This window comes from Cydia splendana, chromosome 13, assembly GCF_910591565.1.
Source record: "Cydia splendana chromosome 13, ilCydSple1.2, whole genome shotgun sequence".
NCBI classification, from domain to species: Eukaryota; Metazoa; Arthropoda; class Insecta; order Lepidoptera; family Tortricidae; genus Cydia; species Cydia splendana.
This window is the reverse complement of record NC_085972.1, coordinates 2757691-2773741: the sequence shown is the minus strand read 5'-3', so window position 1 is coordinate 2773741 and position 16051 is coordinate 2757691. Positions and strand designations below refer to the sequence as shown.

General features: G+C 39.5%; 1 protein-coding gene across 1 annotated transcript; it reads right to left on the bottom strand.

Moving 5' to 3' along the window:
- Positions 1 to 976: 976 nt before the first annotated feature.
- Positions 977 to 7553, bottom strand: LOC134796481 (alpha-amylase 1-like). Its single transcript, XM_063768673.1, has 8 exons — positions 7546 to 7553; positions 6129 to 6304; positions 5243 to 5394; positions 4295 to 4475; positions 3621 to 3736; positions 2149 to 2656; positions 1491 to 1691; positions 977 to 1171 (listed from the first exon to the last, which is right to left on the bottom strand). The coding sequence occupies exons 2-8, from the start codon at positions 6297 to 6299 to the stop codon at positions 977 to 979; spliced, it is 1524 nt and encodes a 507-aa protein (XP_063624743.1). The 5' UTR covers positions 6300 to 6304; positions 7546 to 7553.
- Positions 7554 to 16051: the final 8498 nt, after the last annotated feature.

The window sequence follows — 16051 nt, the reverse complement described above, 5'->3', positions numbered from 1 at the left end:
TTTACTTACTAGCATGGTATAATAATATACTCCGCCTGGTACTCCATTCCCGTCTTTTCTAGGTCACCTAACTGACACGGGCCTACGTCATCATGCGACAGCGCTATATGATAATATGCGATAGCGCTATATATAGCGGCCATGTTGTTGTGACGTAGGCCCGTGTCACTCTGGGAATGGAAGACCATGTTTTATTAGACTATGCTTACTAGGTTAGGTACAAGAGTGGAATAAGTAGGAATGTAGGGAAGGTAGTAATCTCATTTCCAAACAATGTATAAGGTTCAATATTTATTTAACAACAACAAACATTAGTAAGTAAATAATAGACCAAAATAAATGAGTTTTCGAGTAGCGTAGTCTGATGATTACCATCTTGCTATATTCTTTACAGCCTCGACTGAAAAAGAAAAATAAATATTTTAAAATCATTAAAGCGAACTCAAAATTATAACACGGCACCAAGGTATATATTCTAGACGATATCAGCATAAAATGGCTCTTTTTTTTCATGATTTTTTTTATGAGAAATCATTTATTCGCATTGATACAGTAAACTTTCATCACATGTCTCTAGGCGAGATAACGACTCCATAAAGCGACTTGTGCAAGGAAGAGTGTAGGGAACCAGATCGCCCGGCAAATCACCTCTGCGCTGGCTGGACTGGCCAAATAAAATCCGCAGTGGGAAACCGAATATCTGACATGCTAGACATTCTGTCAACAGGGAGAGATGGCGGGAGACCGTACAAAGAGCTGTCGGCCTCTACTACTAATGCCGACGCCTCAACGTGATGACCACTCTGTCAAGAGCGATACGACAGAGAAGAAGAGACACTTACCCTTATTTATAAACGTTTACTAAAGTTGACAAGCCGATAATAATCGTTTGACCCTTTCCATCATACCAATACGTCGGAAAGGGACAAACGATTATTATTGGCTTGTAAACGTTTATGAATAAGGAGGTAATACTTTACAAGCCACCACTACGCCGTTCTATACTTACATGATCTCCTCTGTGTATAGCCAGCATCATGTCGAACTCGTGCGATGCGATGTAGATTTGAGCGCGCCCATCGTTGCCAACCGTCACGGATTTTCCCGTGCAGCTGTTGCCGCTCTTGGAGCCGCTGATCACGTCACAGTACGTGCCTGCTGGTAGGCAAGTCTGTAAATACGAAAGACGGTTAATTTCATGATAATTTCCACATAAAAACACCTAAAGTTACAAAATATCAAACAGTTCTCTGTATAGATGTGCAAGTTACGGAATATTTCCTAAAAGTTCCAAATATTCTCAGAAATTTCTTATTTTAATTTTCGAAACGGAAAGTCTCAATCTCTATACATAAATATTAGAAGTTTAGCAATTTTGGAAACTTGCTGTTATTGTTCTACCGTTCTACCATTGACATCATTGTACCTAGCTTGCTACGTAGATGCTACTTAAAGCCAACAATTTATAATCCAAGACCTGAATATCTTACCTGTAGACTCTGGTTGAAATCCCAATTATCATTGTTGAATGCGATGAAACCCTGTCCACCGCGGCAGAAAGCGATCTGGTTGCTACCGTTGTCCCACCAGTCGTTAAGGCCGGTGTTTTCAGCAACGTTTCTGAAGTCAACCATCGCGAAGATTTGCCGCCAGCGGTGCTCGCAGACCCAACCGTTTCCACAAGTGCCATCCTGAATAAAAAATATTTTGAGAACTTCCGAGTTCACTGCCGAAATAGGGGCATCCCAAAAAAGTGTCGGGTACGTTGGTACGTAACACTTCTGATAGAGCTAAGAAACTGATATTAAGCATGTTATAGTTTGATAACTTAGTATTAAATTCAACGGTATATGTGTAATACCTACAGCTTCCTCACTACTCGCTTTCGGTTTCGTTATATCCCCGATCAAGTAGACTTAACTAAGATCTTTTTGTGCAAATCCTCAATAAACACCTAAATTGAATATTAGAGTGAAATGTTATCATTAATTTCCATCTTCCAGTTAAGGAAACTCTTTCACTAAGATTTAAAATCGATGTACAGTCAGCTGCGAAATTGCATGGAGATACTATAAATAAATTCATTGGTTAATTCGCCATGCACTTTTGCGGCTGATGGTACGATGAGAAATTCATGTAAGCACTTACAGAATTGATAGATGGAGAAATAATATTCCCAGAGTTGTCCATAGGCGGTCCAGCCTCAGTATTAGTAAAATCAAAACTGCTCATCAGCTGCGGCTCGCCATATGGATGCGCCAACATGAATGCAATCGCGGCTTTGTACGGTTTAGCGTTCTTGTAAGTCAGGATATTACCGCCAGCGCCATGCCCTCTCTGGTTATCGTGGTTATCAATGAAAGTCAAAGCATCTTCATGAGCTAATAAAGACCACTGTGGTCCCCAGTTAACCAGCCATCTAAGTTGGTTACCGCCTTCGAAGGCGCGACTCAGCTCCAACCCGAATTTGAACTCTGTGACCGCTGCTAAACTGGTGTATTCGTCTCTCGAGATGGCCTCGCCTCCTAAATCGATGACTTCTTGGTAGATGTAAGGACGTGCGCCGGATGGGAAGCCGTGGGCTGTGTTCAGGTTGTTTAGCCTGTCGTAGATGATACGGAGATCCCCAGGCCACATGTGTTTGGCTGCGTCGATTCTGTACGAAAAACATTCAAGGAATTTAAACTTCATGTTGATTGAATTATTGTACACCTTACTTCTTTGGTTAGTTATTTCAAAGAAAGTTAATTACTGGAAATAGTTATTTGTACAACAAGAGATAAAAGTTTGATATTTCTTCGAGTGCTTATTTTGAGTCCCGTGTAAGCGAAAGATTCTATAATAGATTCACGAGCGTAGCGAGTGAATCTAATTTAGAATCTTGAGCGTAGTAAGGGATTCAAAAGCGCACGAGATGTAAATAACTTTGATCTCGTGTAGTACACAAAATTTTTCACCCTAAGCAGTGAGAACATACCTAGAGGGACAGAGATAATAGAACCCAAGTATATCGAACTTGTATTAGACCCCGCATGTTGAAATGACATTTGACTATAAAGGTCACTTGAATGTCATTTTGTCTCACTCAGTGAGCAAAATCGCATTTTGCTCACTGAGTGAAACACGCTCAGTGAGCAAAATGCGATTTTGCTCACTGAGTGAGACAAAATGCGATTTTGCTCACTGAGTGAGAGCAAAATGCGATTTTGCTCACTGAGTGAGACAAAATGATTCAGTGAGCAAAATCGCATTTTGCTCACTGCTTTTAAGAAGCAAAGTACCCTTGTTCGAGCTGCTGAGGTGAAAACATATTTGCGAATGTAAGGTACAACCAACGTTGTGAAGTTAATCTATTTTATCAGTTTTAGTACCTACGGAACACTATTTAAAAGAACTTGAAGAAAATTTAATCTATATATTAACCAAAAATGTTTTAATACAACTACGTTTCCACGAATATTTATGTAAGTATTAGAAACATTAGGTGTGTTTATAAAAATGCTTAATTATCGGCTTAATAATTGCAAGAGATAAAGAAATCGACCACAGGTTATATTCAGTCAAAACAAATCGATCGTAGATATTTTTTGCATAATGAATAATAATAAAATACACTGCACCTGAATCCGGCAACACCCATATCAATAAGCCTGTTCATATAGCCGGCAATCATCTGACGCACCCACTCGGTGCCCTGATTCAAATCCTTCAGCCCTGATAGCTCGCAGTTGCGGACCTAAAAAACATTTATCATTATTAAAAGCGGTTGAGTCATTGTTATTAACATTTTCGACTGGACACATAATACTAGTGGAATATATCTTATACATATTGTGCATAAAACACAACGTAAATTTCAAACCAACAATTAGTACATAGTCAATCATATAAAAAATACTATAATACCATCTACCCGGTAAAATATACCCCGTTTAAAAAGTAGTCAATATAAAACTTGGGAGTTGGCTATGTACCTATCAATGACAAAAATGTCAATCACCAAAGTTGTAACGTAGCTGTATACGACTGAGTATGGATGAGATTCATGTCTAGAAGTCTTCTAAGCTTCACTCGGATGCAAAAGAAAGTAAGCGGATCAACACGGATGCGGACTAAATTTATTGCTGAAATTCCCTCTTCATTTTTCTTGGACATCAAACGTATTCTCCTGAACGCACGTTTTTCAAAAAGTAATTTGCTACAAGGAACTAGGCTTGGTCGTTCTTTATTTTATTCCGTGATTCTACTAATATCAACATTAGCATTGTTAAGAAAAACAAATAGTTTCACTCACTCTTTCCGGACAGCAGCCATAATCATTTCCAGAGATGACACATTGGGGCCAGTTGAAATCATTGGTGCCAAAAGGGACCCCAGGATAGTGCCATTGGCCGAAGTTGGCTGTGCTTCCACCAGTGCCAACGTTTTCGTTCCACGAGCCAGACATGTGGTTGATAATGGCGTCGACGTAAATCCTGTTATTTACAATATTGTAGTAAGACAATTGGTAAAGAGAAATTGACCAGAAACCGCAATCATGGAGTAAAGGTTCAGGGGAGAGAGAGTGCATGTATAGCTTAACGGATTGCTGAGCGGTAAGCCGAACTTATTAGGACACAAAACTGACAATCTTATGTGTAGTTAAACGGGTCCTTTAAGTGAAGAATTCTAATCAGAGAGAACGGTGTAAGGACGTCATTTATAATGGCTGAAGTAACAAATTAATCCACGTGGATGGATGAGAAAGACCAAAGTTTTATACATATAACAGAAGAGATGATGTACTTTCAAAAGAAATAGCTTTTTGGTGATAAATCAGCCAATTATTTCTGGCTTTGGCATTATTTTTTTTATTATGGCGTGTAAAATGTTATGCTTTATTATGTCCTTCAAATAGGATAACGTTGAACATAATCATGGTGTGTTTCGTTCTACGGAATTCATAAGTAGGTGAGAAGGTTTCTCCACAAGAATGACAAAATTTCCTTACTCTAAGAACAAATAAATTACTTTCTATCTCGGCATCTGTCTGTTTACCGGACAGGTGCCGGGCAGGTAAACAGAGGACGCTGGTTCGATTCCAGTTCAGAACACTAAAGGCTTTGGTCATTTTTTCGTATAATATATGACATTAATTTCGGTTTAAAATTTCCTCATTTAAATCTTCTCTTCCCTGAATCTTCTCGTTAGCACTTAAAAAAAAGCAACTGGCACATCTATAGTCGTAGGAGGAGAAACCAACCTGACACCAACATTGTTGCATCGGCGGACCATGCTCTCGAATTGTTGCTCGTTACCCGAGCGAGTGATAAGACGGTACGACATGGGCTGATAGCGTTCCCACCACGGCCGGTTATGAGACCAGATCACAAGGTTCTCATTGGGCGGGGAAATCTGTAAAAAAGATAACCTCAGCAAACTTTCATAGTTTCCCTGGATTTGCACAACCTTCCTCGAGCCCTCCCCTCCTTCAAGCGCTCGATTTCGTCACTAAAAATCTGGCGAAATGTTATTTATTGATTTGTTAATTTATTTACATTTTTGAAATACGAGCGATAGAAATTGGGAATCTAGTGGTATTAACCCCTCGTTTTCAATTCTAGAATAGTAGAATTTAAATGCCTAGTAGTGAAGATATTAGGTAGGTACTAAAGGGATAACACGAAATCGAGCAATCGAAATTCGAAATGCGGCCCCCTGTACATGAAGGTTTTGAAAAAGATATGACTATGTAATACCAGGTAATACTGTAGCTCAAAACTGAACCTTGGAAAAGGCAGACAAGGAGTCTGGATAGCGGACTCCAGATAATGGGATAAAATTTGAGGCAAGATTTTATGTATAACTAACATTATTTTATCATTTTACTTGCTAAAGAACATTACCAATTTTTGATGCGTCAATAAATGTTCAACATAAATGCCATAACTGTGAAATAAAATCAATTTTATGACCTCAATTGCAGCTATTATGGAATACTCTGTATCAAAAAACAACCTTGGTTTTATGACGCCGGCGCCGTACCTTCACGTGTACAGCGTTACATTCAATTTATTCTCGTACAATATGAGCCTAGTTTTACTGAATGCCTTGTAGCCAACAATCTTTGCGTGTTTTTTTATGCTTACCTGAACACCACCGAAGCCCCTAGGTCCAAGGAATCTCTCGCACTCGGCCGCGATGTCGTCCCACTTCCACTCGAACAGATGCACCATGGTAGTGCGGCCCGCGGCATAGTGCGGGTTCTTGTATGCCACCGCCAGGCCCAGGCCGAACAACAGAACGATGAGGCGCATCATCTTGCCTGAAATAGGAAAAATGTTAAAGGGTTCTTATTTTCTATAATTTATTTCTATATTTCTATTACTTATTTTGATACACCCTTGAAGATTGCTCACGCTGAGGGCCTACCGCGAACCACGTTCGATGTGTTGCCTCCCTGTCACACTTACATCGAAGGTGATTCGCGGTAGGCCTTCTGATTGGTACATGCGAAATAAAGAATCGTACATAGGTCGTATCAAAACCGGTTCGTAACAAGTTGTCGAATTTGAATAGGGCTCCAGTAAATTTTGCTTCATATTAGAGACTCTAAGAATTTTTACTGAAACCAACTAGTTGTGAATTATAATAGCAATTATGTAATTTATTTACTGTTTATTCTGTCAAATAAACATTTTATCTTATTTGGAATCAATTAATACGATAAGGAATCTATAATAGAGTATTTGATTGCTCGATAATCAATAGCAGCACTGGTAGAAAAAAACTTTCTTGTTTTGGTAAAGAAATATGATTTCTGTGGCACTTTGTCCCTAGTCACAGTGACCAAAATAAAATTCTTATAGTAGGTAACCACGTACGCACGTAGGTAAATAAATTAGGTTCGATAAAATTTAAATCTTTTTCATTCGGAATACAGTTTTAAAGCATCTGTGTGCTTTGACGACCCGTCTGGCCTAGTGGGTAGTGCGTACCCTAGTGGGTACCCTACCTGTGAAGCCGATGGTCCTGGGTTCGAATCCCGGTAAGGGCATTTATTTGTGTGATGAGCACAGATGTTTGTTCCTGAGTCATGGATGTATACTATATATTTAAGTAGTTATTTGTATGTTATATCGTTGTCTGAGTACCCACAACACAAACCTTCTTCAGCTTATCGTGGGACTTAGTCAATTTGTGTAAGAATGTCCCTATAATATTTATTTATTTATTTTATCTGTTTTGTTTCGTTTAATTTCAACCTAACCTAAATCAATTCTATATTCTACACTATAGATTTAAATTTCACTAATTAAATTTATATTTCAAACACTGCCAAATTTTGAGTTTGTGGCTTGTATGGGTGGGTAGGCTAAAGTAATTAGTCAGTACTAAGTGCGATACCTACCATAAGAAATATGTAAATAGGACCCAAAAATGTTCCATGGAAGCAAGAAATAAATGAATACTGAATGAATGAATGTTGAATTATGAACAATTGAAATTATGAAGAAAAATTACTATTATCACTGATATATTATAATTAGGTAGGTATATACTTACTTCCAGACTGCTATATACCCCACGGCAGTCGCGAATCTGATGCCCACCCGCCAAGATATTCAATTTATACGACATAATTATCATCATATCAATAGATCAATAATCAGTAATTAATCAGTGCGAATCTCCGGTAGGTGTTTATTAAAAACAATAATAAAAATGATTGATTGAGATTGATTTTTATTGTATCCTATTTACGTATTTTAACACGTAGGTAATAAGGTAGGTACCTACGTAACGTAATCCCTATAACGGAAGTTAAGTGTATAATGAGATTGGTAGGACCATTGTTATGGACGGAAATTTCAATTTTATAGATATTATTGATTTTTATTGATTTTAGCCTTCATTGATTAAAAATCATATTAATCATCGCAACGTCGGGCTGTGCTCGTTGACATCACCATCCCCCATGATGAGAATCTCGTGAAGGCCGAGAAGGACAAGTCCAGTAAGTACCTAGACTTGGCTCACGAGATAACCGCCATGTGGGATGTTGATTTGACGATCATTGTCCCGATAGTCGTTTCAGTGAACGGTCTAATAGCGAAGAGTCTCGACCAACATCTTGAGAGACTCTCGCTAGGTGGTTGGATCAAGGGTCAGATGCAGAAGGCGGTGATCTTGGACACGGCGCGGATAGTCCGCCGGTTCCTCTCTCTGCGGCCCTGACCACCGGTATTAGCTTGGGGCTTGCCCCGCTGTTGGCGGCACCCTAGGTTAGGTTTTTTATAATGTGTTTATATGTATTTTTTTATCGTTTTGTAAGTGTTTTTATATTTTACTTTTATATTCATATTATAAATAACCTAACTTGAGATGAAAAATAAATAAATCGATATTAATCATAATTCTATATAAATTCACATTTTAATTAATTCCATTGTGCTACCTCAATTAAGGATGACTTACTAGACCGGGCCGTGCCCGGGCCGAGGCGTCCGATATGTCATTTTCTATGATGGCTGATTGGTGATCACGTGGCAGTTTCCATAGAAAACGAAACGCCGGAAGCTCCGGTCTGGCCCCGGCCCGGTCTAGCGTGAGTCATCCTTTACCTTTATTTCACGTCAACCTTGTTTAACCCAGTAGGTAAGTAGGAACTTTTGGTAGCACAATGCAAAGGAATCCATTTTTTTTTTTTCAATTCACCCAATTTCCATTTGGCAATGTCCGTGCCTCAATTATTTTCTATAATAAAAATATCATAGTTTAAAGGTAAAAGAGTTTTGTCCAAATTCAAATGAAATGGTTGCAATTGAATTTATTGAATCGGTTTCATTTCATGTTATACGGGTGTGGCCTGTAATATGAGCAAAAAATTAAACTGTAGGCTGTACTCCTCATACTGACCAACATTTGTTCAGCGACTTTTAAAAATAAGTTGTGGTTTGATTTTTAATACACTTAAAAGTTTATTCTAAGACGCAATGTATTGCTAATTTTGTTATGTTTAAGGCGTGACAAGCAACGTCAATCACAATGATATGGCGTGGCGATGGCGTCCATTGAAGATAATATTTATTTTGTATGAAAAATAGGGAGTCTAAATACTTCATAATTTTTAAAAGTTGTAGAACAAAAGTGTCACCGTTTGAGGAGTACAATCTATGTTTTAATTATTTGCTCGTGTTACAGGCCACACCCGGTATAACGACTCAAAGACACGTGCTTACCATCCAAGTTGCCGAGATTGAAGATGCTGACGTGGATGTGCGGGCTGTGCGGCGTTACCAGGCTCGACAAAATCCGTAACGAGTACGTACGAGGAAGACTGGGCGTGCGCGACATTGCCGATAAAATGCAGGAAAGCAGGCTGCGATGGTATGATCACGTAAAAGAAGGCCTTCTGACTACGTAGGAAATTTGGCACTACAACTTTCCATCCCAGGTCGAAGATCTAGGGGCAGACCCAGAACAAGATGGAAGGATGTAGTGCTAAAGGACATGAGTGAGTGCAAGTTATCCGAGGACGATGTCGTGGACAGGGCGAAGTAGAGAAGGTTAAGTAGGAAAGGGCTTGTGCACAAATCACGCGAGGTTCGATAGGGGGAGGGGGGGTCACGAAAAAATCACGATAGATCACGTTGGGGGTATAAGGAGACCTCACGTGTATATTTCTACAGTGAACGAAACTAAGAAAAAAAAACCTACCACATGAGTAGATACTTTCAGGGCTCGGAACCGGTATTGATATACCGGTTAATATCGTTCATAAACCGTTATATTATTTCGTTCATTAATAAACCGGTTAATTGATGGAACGCGAACTTTAAAATTTAGTTCTCTCTTCTAACCGGTTAGTTGAGAGAACCAAATGTTTTCGTTCTCGAGGAACGATATAATACCGGTTAATCTCAGCCGTCTACAATATTAATACATTATCCGGCTACCCGCTCTAAGTACTCGATCTCGATGTTGACTTGACGGTGCTGCTTGCTGACTGAATTGTTTATTTTTTATACTTTTTGGGCGTGTGAGTTTTGACTGTTGGTGTTGGTGGTGTTTTGTTACATTTAAAATGGATTCACAAAGTTGTAAATATATTCCGGACAGTCAACCATTTTTCAATGAAGAAGAGACCAATAATTTCGATTCTGACAACTGTAAGTAAAATAAGTGGGTACACATTTTTTTGATAATCCTAGTCTGAAAGGATATAACGGTCTGAATTGTATTAGCAGCTTGTCCTACTCTCCTCCTTGCATTTTGTATGCAAATTAAAAAGAATATTAAATGTTGGTGGACGTAGTTAAGCAAACAATGCTGACACGCTGGCGTGCAAATTATTTATTATCTATAGATATTCATTTTGAATTTTGTTAATCCTTTTTAACCGAGTTCCAAATCCCAAAGGAGGAGGTTATCAATTCGATTGTATGTTTTTTTTTTTATGTTTGTTACTCCATATCTCCGTCATTACTTAATTGCTGGACCGATTTTGAAAATTATTTTATGATTGTACGTATATGCATACAGACCGCTGTGATGATAACTGGGATGCTTTTAAAATTGCCAGAAATCGATGCAACAAGATTATTAGGGACGCTAAGCGTAGTCATATTCACAAAAATGTTGTTTCATGTTCACCAGCGGACACCTGGAAATTTCTTAAAACTATTGGCATAGGGAAATCGTCAACTAATTTTAACAATTTCTCATCATTTTCTTTAAACGATTTAAACATGCATTTTTCAAAATCATTTTCGCTAGACCCTGCCACTACATCTAAAAGTATCTCGTACCTCCGTGCCCTACCTTCCTCCTCTCGTTCTACGTTCACTTTCACACCAGCCTCTGATGATGAAATTCGTAAAATAATTAATTCTGTTAAATCAAATGCAATCGGGCATGACGAGCTGAGCAGGATCATGATATTGCGCATCCTTGAATGCATTGTGCCCATTATAACGCATGTAGTCAATCTTTCCATGCTTACAGGTGTTTTTCCTTCCTTGTGGCGTAGTGCTTTCGTAATCCCTCTCCCAAAAGTACCCAACCCTTCATTACTCAAAGAATTTCGCCCAATTTCAATTCTCCCGTTTTTGTCTAAGGTCCTGGAAGCCATAGTGCACAAGCAACTGTCCACTCACATCTCCAATAACCATATTCTTTCGCCATTTCAGTCAGGCTTTCGTTCAGGGCATAGTACAACTACCGCTTTACTTAAGGTTCTTGAAGATGTGCGGCTGGGCATAGAGGAATCCCTTGTCACTGTTCTCGTTTTAATAGATTTTTCGAACGCGTTTAATGCCGTAAATCATGAGCTTCTCCTTGCCGCTCTAGACCATCTCAATATTTCATCATCAGCGGCCGAGTGGTTTGCCTCCTACCTTTGCGGTCGTCGACAGGCCACCCGAGCCAATCGGACACTATCTGATTGGTGCGATCTTTCTTCCGGTGTTCCACAGGGCGGTATACTCTCTCCACTGCTTTTCTCTATTTTTGTTAATTTAATTACCCCCTTCATAAATTGCTCATATCACCTGTACGCCGATGACTTGCAATTGTACACTCAAGTCAAGATCGATGATATAGACGAGGCTGTATTGCGCCTAAATAACGATCTTTCTAGCATAGCATCCTGGTCGAATGATTTCGGGATCGCTGTCAACCCGTCTAAGTGTCAGGCTATCGTTCTTGGGAGCCCACGTTCAGTCTCACTCTCTGACTTCGCACATGTAAGACCGATTCTCTTTGAGGGCACCGTAATACCACTATCATCCCAAGTGAGAAACCTGGGGTTGATCATGGATCGGGGCCTAACTTGGGAGCCACAGGTTTCTGACGTGTGTCGCAGAGTTACAAATACCCTGAGAGCATTGTACAGGTTTAAACATTTCCTGCCGGCCAGTACTAAAACTTTACTCATTCAGGCTCTTGTGCTTCCAGTCATAGATTATAGTGATGTGTGCCTTACCAACCTTTCACAAGGACTCTTAGACAGACTGGATAGACTTTTAAACAGCTGTATTAGATTTATCTTCGGCCTCCGCAAGTACGACCATGTCTCTGCCTTTCGACGGAAACTTAATTGGCTTCGTGTACGGGAACGCAGGTGCCTCAGGGTGCTGTGTATGCTCTACAGTATATTAAACGACCCAGCGATACCGGAGAACCTGCGGTCTAAATTCCAGTTTGTTACCGCACAGCCAGGCCGTGAGCTACGTTCCTCCCGAAAACTAACTCTGTCAGTTCCATTGTATCGCTCCGGATCCATGACCAACTCCTTCACCATGTATGCGATTCGTCTTTGGAATTCCCTCCCTCTCGAGATAAGGCAAAGTCAGACTAAAACTCTGTTTAAATACAAGTTGCGCAGACATCTTTTAGAAAAGTCTCTTAGTTAAGTAAATCTCATAAAAATCTGAAAGCAGGTATATAGATATATATGTATATATTTATATATATATATATTGTATTATATGTACACATATGTATATTAGTATTTTATGTATGTAAGTATAAGTAAGTATATTATAGCAGTATGTATAGTTGAAATAGTATGTTGTTCAACATAAAATTTATGCTTAATATTAAATTTTTCGTACTTTTAATTTTTCTTGCACCTATTACGACTTGTTCTCTGTTTGGCTCGAGGGTTAACTGGTAGAGAATGCCTTCTGGCATTAAGTTCGCCTTTTGTACAATTTTTACTGTGCAATAAAGTTTAAATAAATAAATAAATTGGTCCCGTTTTTGTCAAAACCCAGTTCTGATGATGGGATCCATGAGGAATCGAGGGAACTCCTCAAATCTTAAGGGCATACATATAGTGATTTTTGGGTTTTTATCAACAAATTAAGCATATACATCCAAAAAAGTCGCATTTGATGAAGTGGAACTGCTGATGATGACTAGAACAGAACTCTTTAACGACGCATAGTTCACGTTTGGTGATTTCGAATTTCGATTTTGACTTGGACTGCGACCCGGACGCGAAACCAGAACCGGACTCATACCCGGATCCGGTTCGGACCTGGACCCGGACCTGGACTCGGACCCGGATTCGGACCCGGACTCGGACCCCGGACTCGGACCCGGACACGGACCCGGAACCGGATTCGGACCCGAGCTCGGAACCGGACTCGGACCCGGACTCGGACCCGAACTCGGACCCGGACTCGGACCCGGACTCGGACCCGGACTCGGACCCGGACTCGGACCCGGACTCGGACTCGGAACCGAACTCGGACCCGGACTCGGACCCGGACACGAACCCGGAATCGGAACCGAACTCGGACCCGGACTCGGAACCGGACTCGGACTCGGACTCGGAACCGCACTCGGACCCGGACTTGAACCCGGACTTGGACTCGGACCCGGACTCGGACTCGGACTCGGACCCGGACTCGGACCCGGCCTCGGACTCGGACTCGGACTCGGACCCGGACTCGGACCCGGACTCGGACTCGGACTCGGACCCGGACTCGGACCCGGACCTTGACCCGGATAACCACTATGATACCTTAACTAAACATGGGGGCCACTTTTAGGGGGTCAATGAGAAAATTTAAAAATAAATAGTTCAAACTAAATCGTGTTGATATGTATCAAATAAAAGTTGTGAGAATCCAAATATATTTTTTTTATAATTTTAGGATAAACATTTTAGAAGTTATTAAAGTAAATAGGCAAAACTGACCATTCCTCCCTTTATCTCCGACACTACTGGGTCTAAACTTTTGAAAAAAATTCATAAAATAGTTCTTTACCTATTAGATGACAGGAAAATCTATTAGAAATGTGCAGTCCAGCGTGAGTCGGACTTAATTACTTCGTTTTTGATCCGACCCTACGGGTTTTTCACTCACGTTTCACATAAAAAATACATTGTTAAAAATTGTGTAATGTTACATTTCTAATGTACGAACGGAACCCTTGCAACGCGAGTCTGACTCGCACTTGGCCGGTTTTTTTTTTAATTTTCACGCAGATGGGCTAATTGATGGTGGCAAATATGAAACTGATTAGTTTTCTTGTATAAATAAATAATCGGTTGATTTTAATCAATAATAAAAATAATTAATAATACCTTCTAGCAGCTTTAGAATGATTATAGATAATCATTCTAAAGCTGCTATAAAAAAAAAATATTAAATAAAATTATAAAATAAAACATCTGAAACTATTATTTATTAACAAACAGGAAAAACATGTAACAAACATACACTAATTAATTAATAAGTAGAAAAGTAATAAAAAACAATAAAAAAAAACACATATTTCGGCGCACACAGCGTACTGCAGGACGCAAAAGGATTCCTACGCAGCGATACGCTTCGCTTTTTCGAGGAAAGCACTGATATTCTGCCGGTTACAAGTAATAATACTCATTTTATCTTGCTGCGACGTTTTCAATTTAACCGGTTTATTTCGTTCCTCAAGAACGAAACGAGAACGTAATTGGTGTAAACCGTTATTTCAAAAGAACAGTTATTTAACCGGTAACCGCAAACGGAAACGAAATCCATTTCGTTCCCGGGCAAATGAACGAAACCGGTTTGAGCGTTGAGAACGGTTTCCGAGCCCTGGATACTTTTTCTCGGTTTCGTTAAACATAAATCTTCACTCTGCAGTCTGCACTTCAAAATAGCGAGTCTATTTAACGAAAATAGAAAAATAAGCAAGATTTTCTATGTACTTACAATACTATTTATCTTAAAAATAGGTCGAATGAAAAAATAAAAAATAAAAATACACGTGAGGTTGTGTGGGGGAGGGGGGTAACCAAAAACCTCACCAAATATCACCAAGGGTAGGGGGGGTCAAAAAGTAGCCGAAAACACCTCGCGTGATTTGTGCACAACCCCAAAGCTGACCCCGCCACCATGTGGGATGGATAGCTAGGAAGAGAGAGAGAGAGAGAGAGAGGTTTCATTTCATGTTATGTGTTGGTCGTATAATATTAGATTTATTAGATGAAGATAGATTTAATAGATGTAGCATAGCTAGGATTTGTGTTTTTGCATGCCAGTTGCTGGAAGTCCATCTTTTGTACCATATTTTAAGCAAAATAAAGATAATATATTTGATATTAGGTTTCCAACCTTCCACAGATAGTTTTCTGAAATCTCATATTAAACGTCACGTATCCGGTCCGGTACGACCGGTCTGGCCTAGTGGGTACTGGGTAGTGACCCTGCCTATGAAGCCGATGGTCCCGGGTTCGAATCTTGGTAAGGGCATTTTTTTTATGATACAGATAGTTTTTCCTGAGTTATGGTTGTTTTCTATGTATAGTATTATTTTATGTATATCGTCGTCTGAGTACCCACAACACAAGCCTTCTTGAGCATAGCGTGGGGCTTAGTCAATTTGTGTAAAGATGTCCTATGATATTTATTTATTTATTTATTAACGTATTTTCACTCTTCAAAGTTCCCTTTGAGCGATTCTGTTTTATTCCATTAGTGGAAACTGTTTTGGCTCATGTATCTGTGTAGTCATATATTATATAGTTTGTCAAAGGACTGTCTCATTTCAAACATAGACAGAGAAAATCATACTATATTTGTCTTACACTAGTCTAGTACTCAAAAGAAAAGGATCAGTATAGTTTTATTGTTTTTTTCACTGACAAATATGGTTTGACCAACTATAAAATCTATAGCCTGTATTATTATTGTAAACTGTTTCTTTCCCAATAAAATAAAATAAAGTAAGCTCCGGCCCGGACACGGCCCGGTCTAACTTGAGTCATTATTAATGTGGACACAGAATTAATTTAAATGTTATTTTATGTTTATGTTAAGGTAACTAAGGACCACTTGCACTTGCACCATCCCACTAACCCGGGGTTAAGCAGTTAAACCTAATAATCTAATGTCAAATTGTATTGTAATCAGGGTAATTCCAGATTTAACCGGTTATCCCCGAGTTAGTAGAATGGTGCAAGTGGGCCTTAAAGGTATTTAAGACGGTTAGGTATAGTAGTACCTACTGCCTCTTAGGCCCACTTGCACCATCCCACTAACCCGGGTGTTAACCGGTTAAACCGTTAACC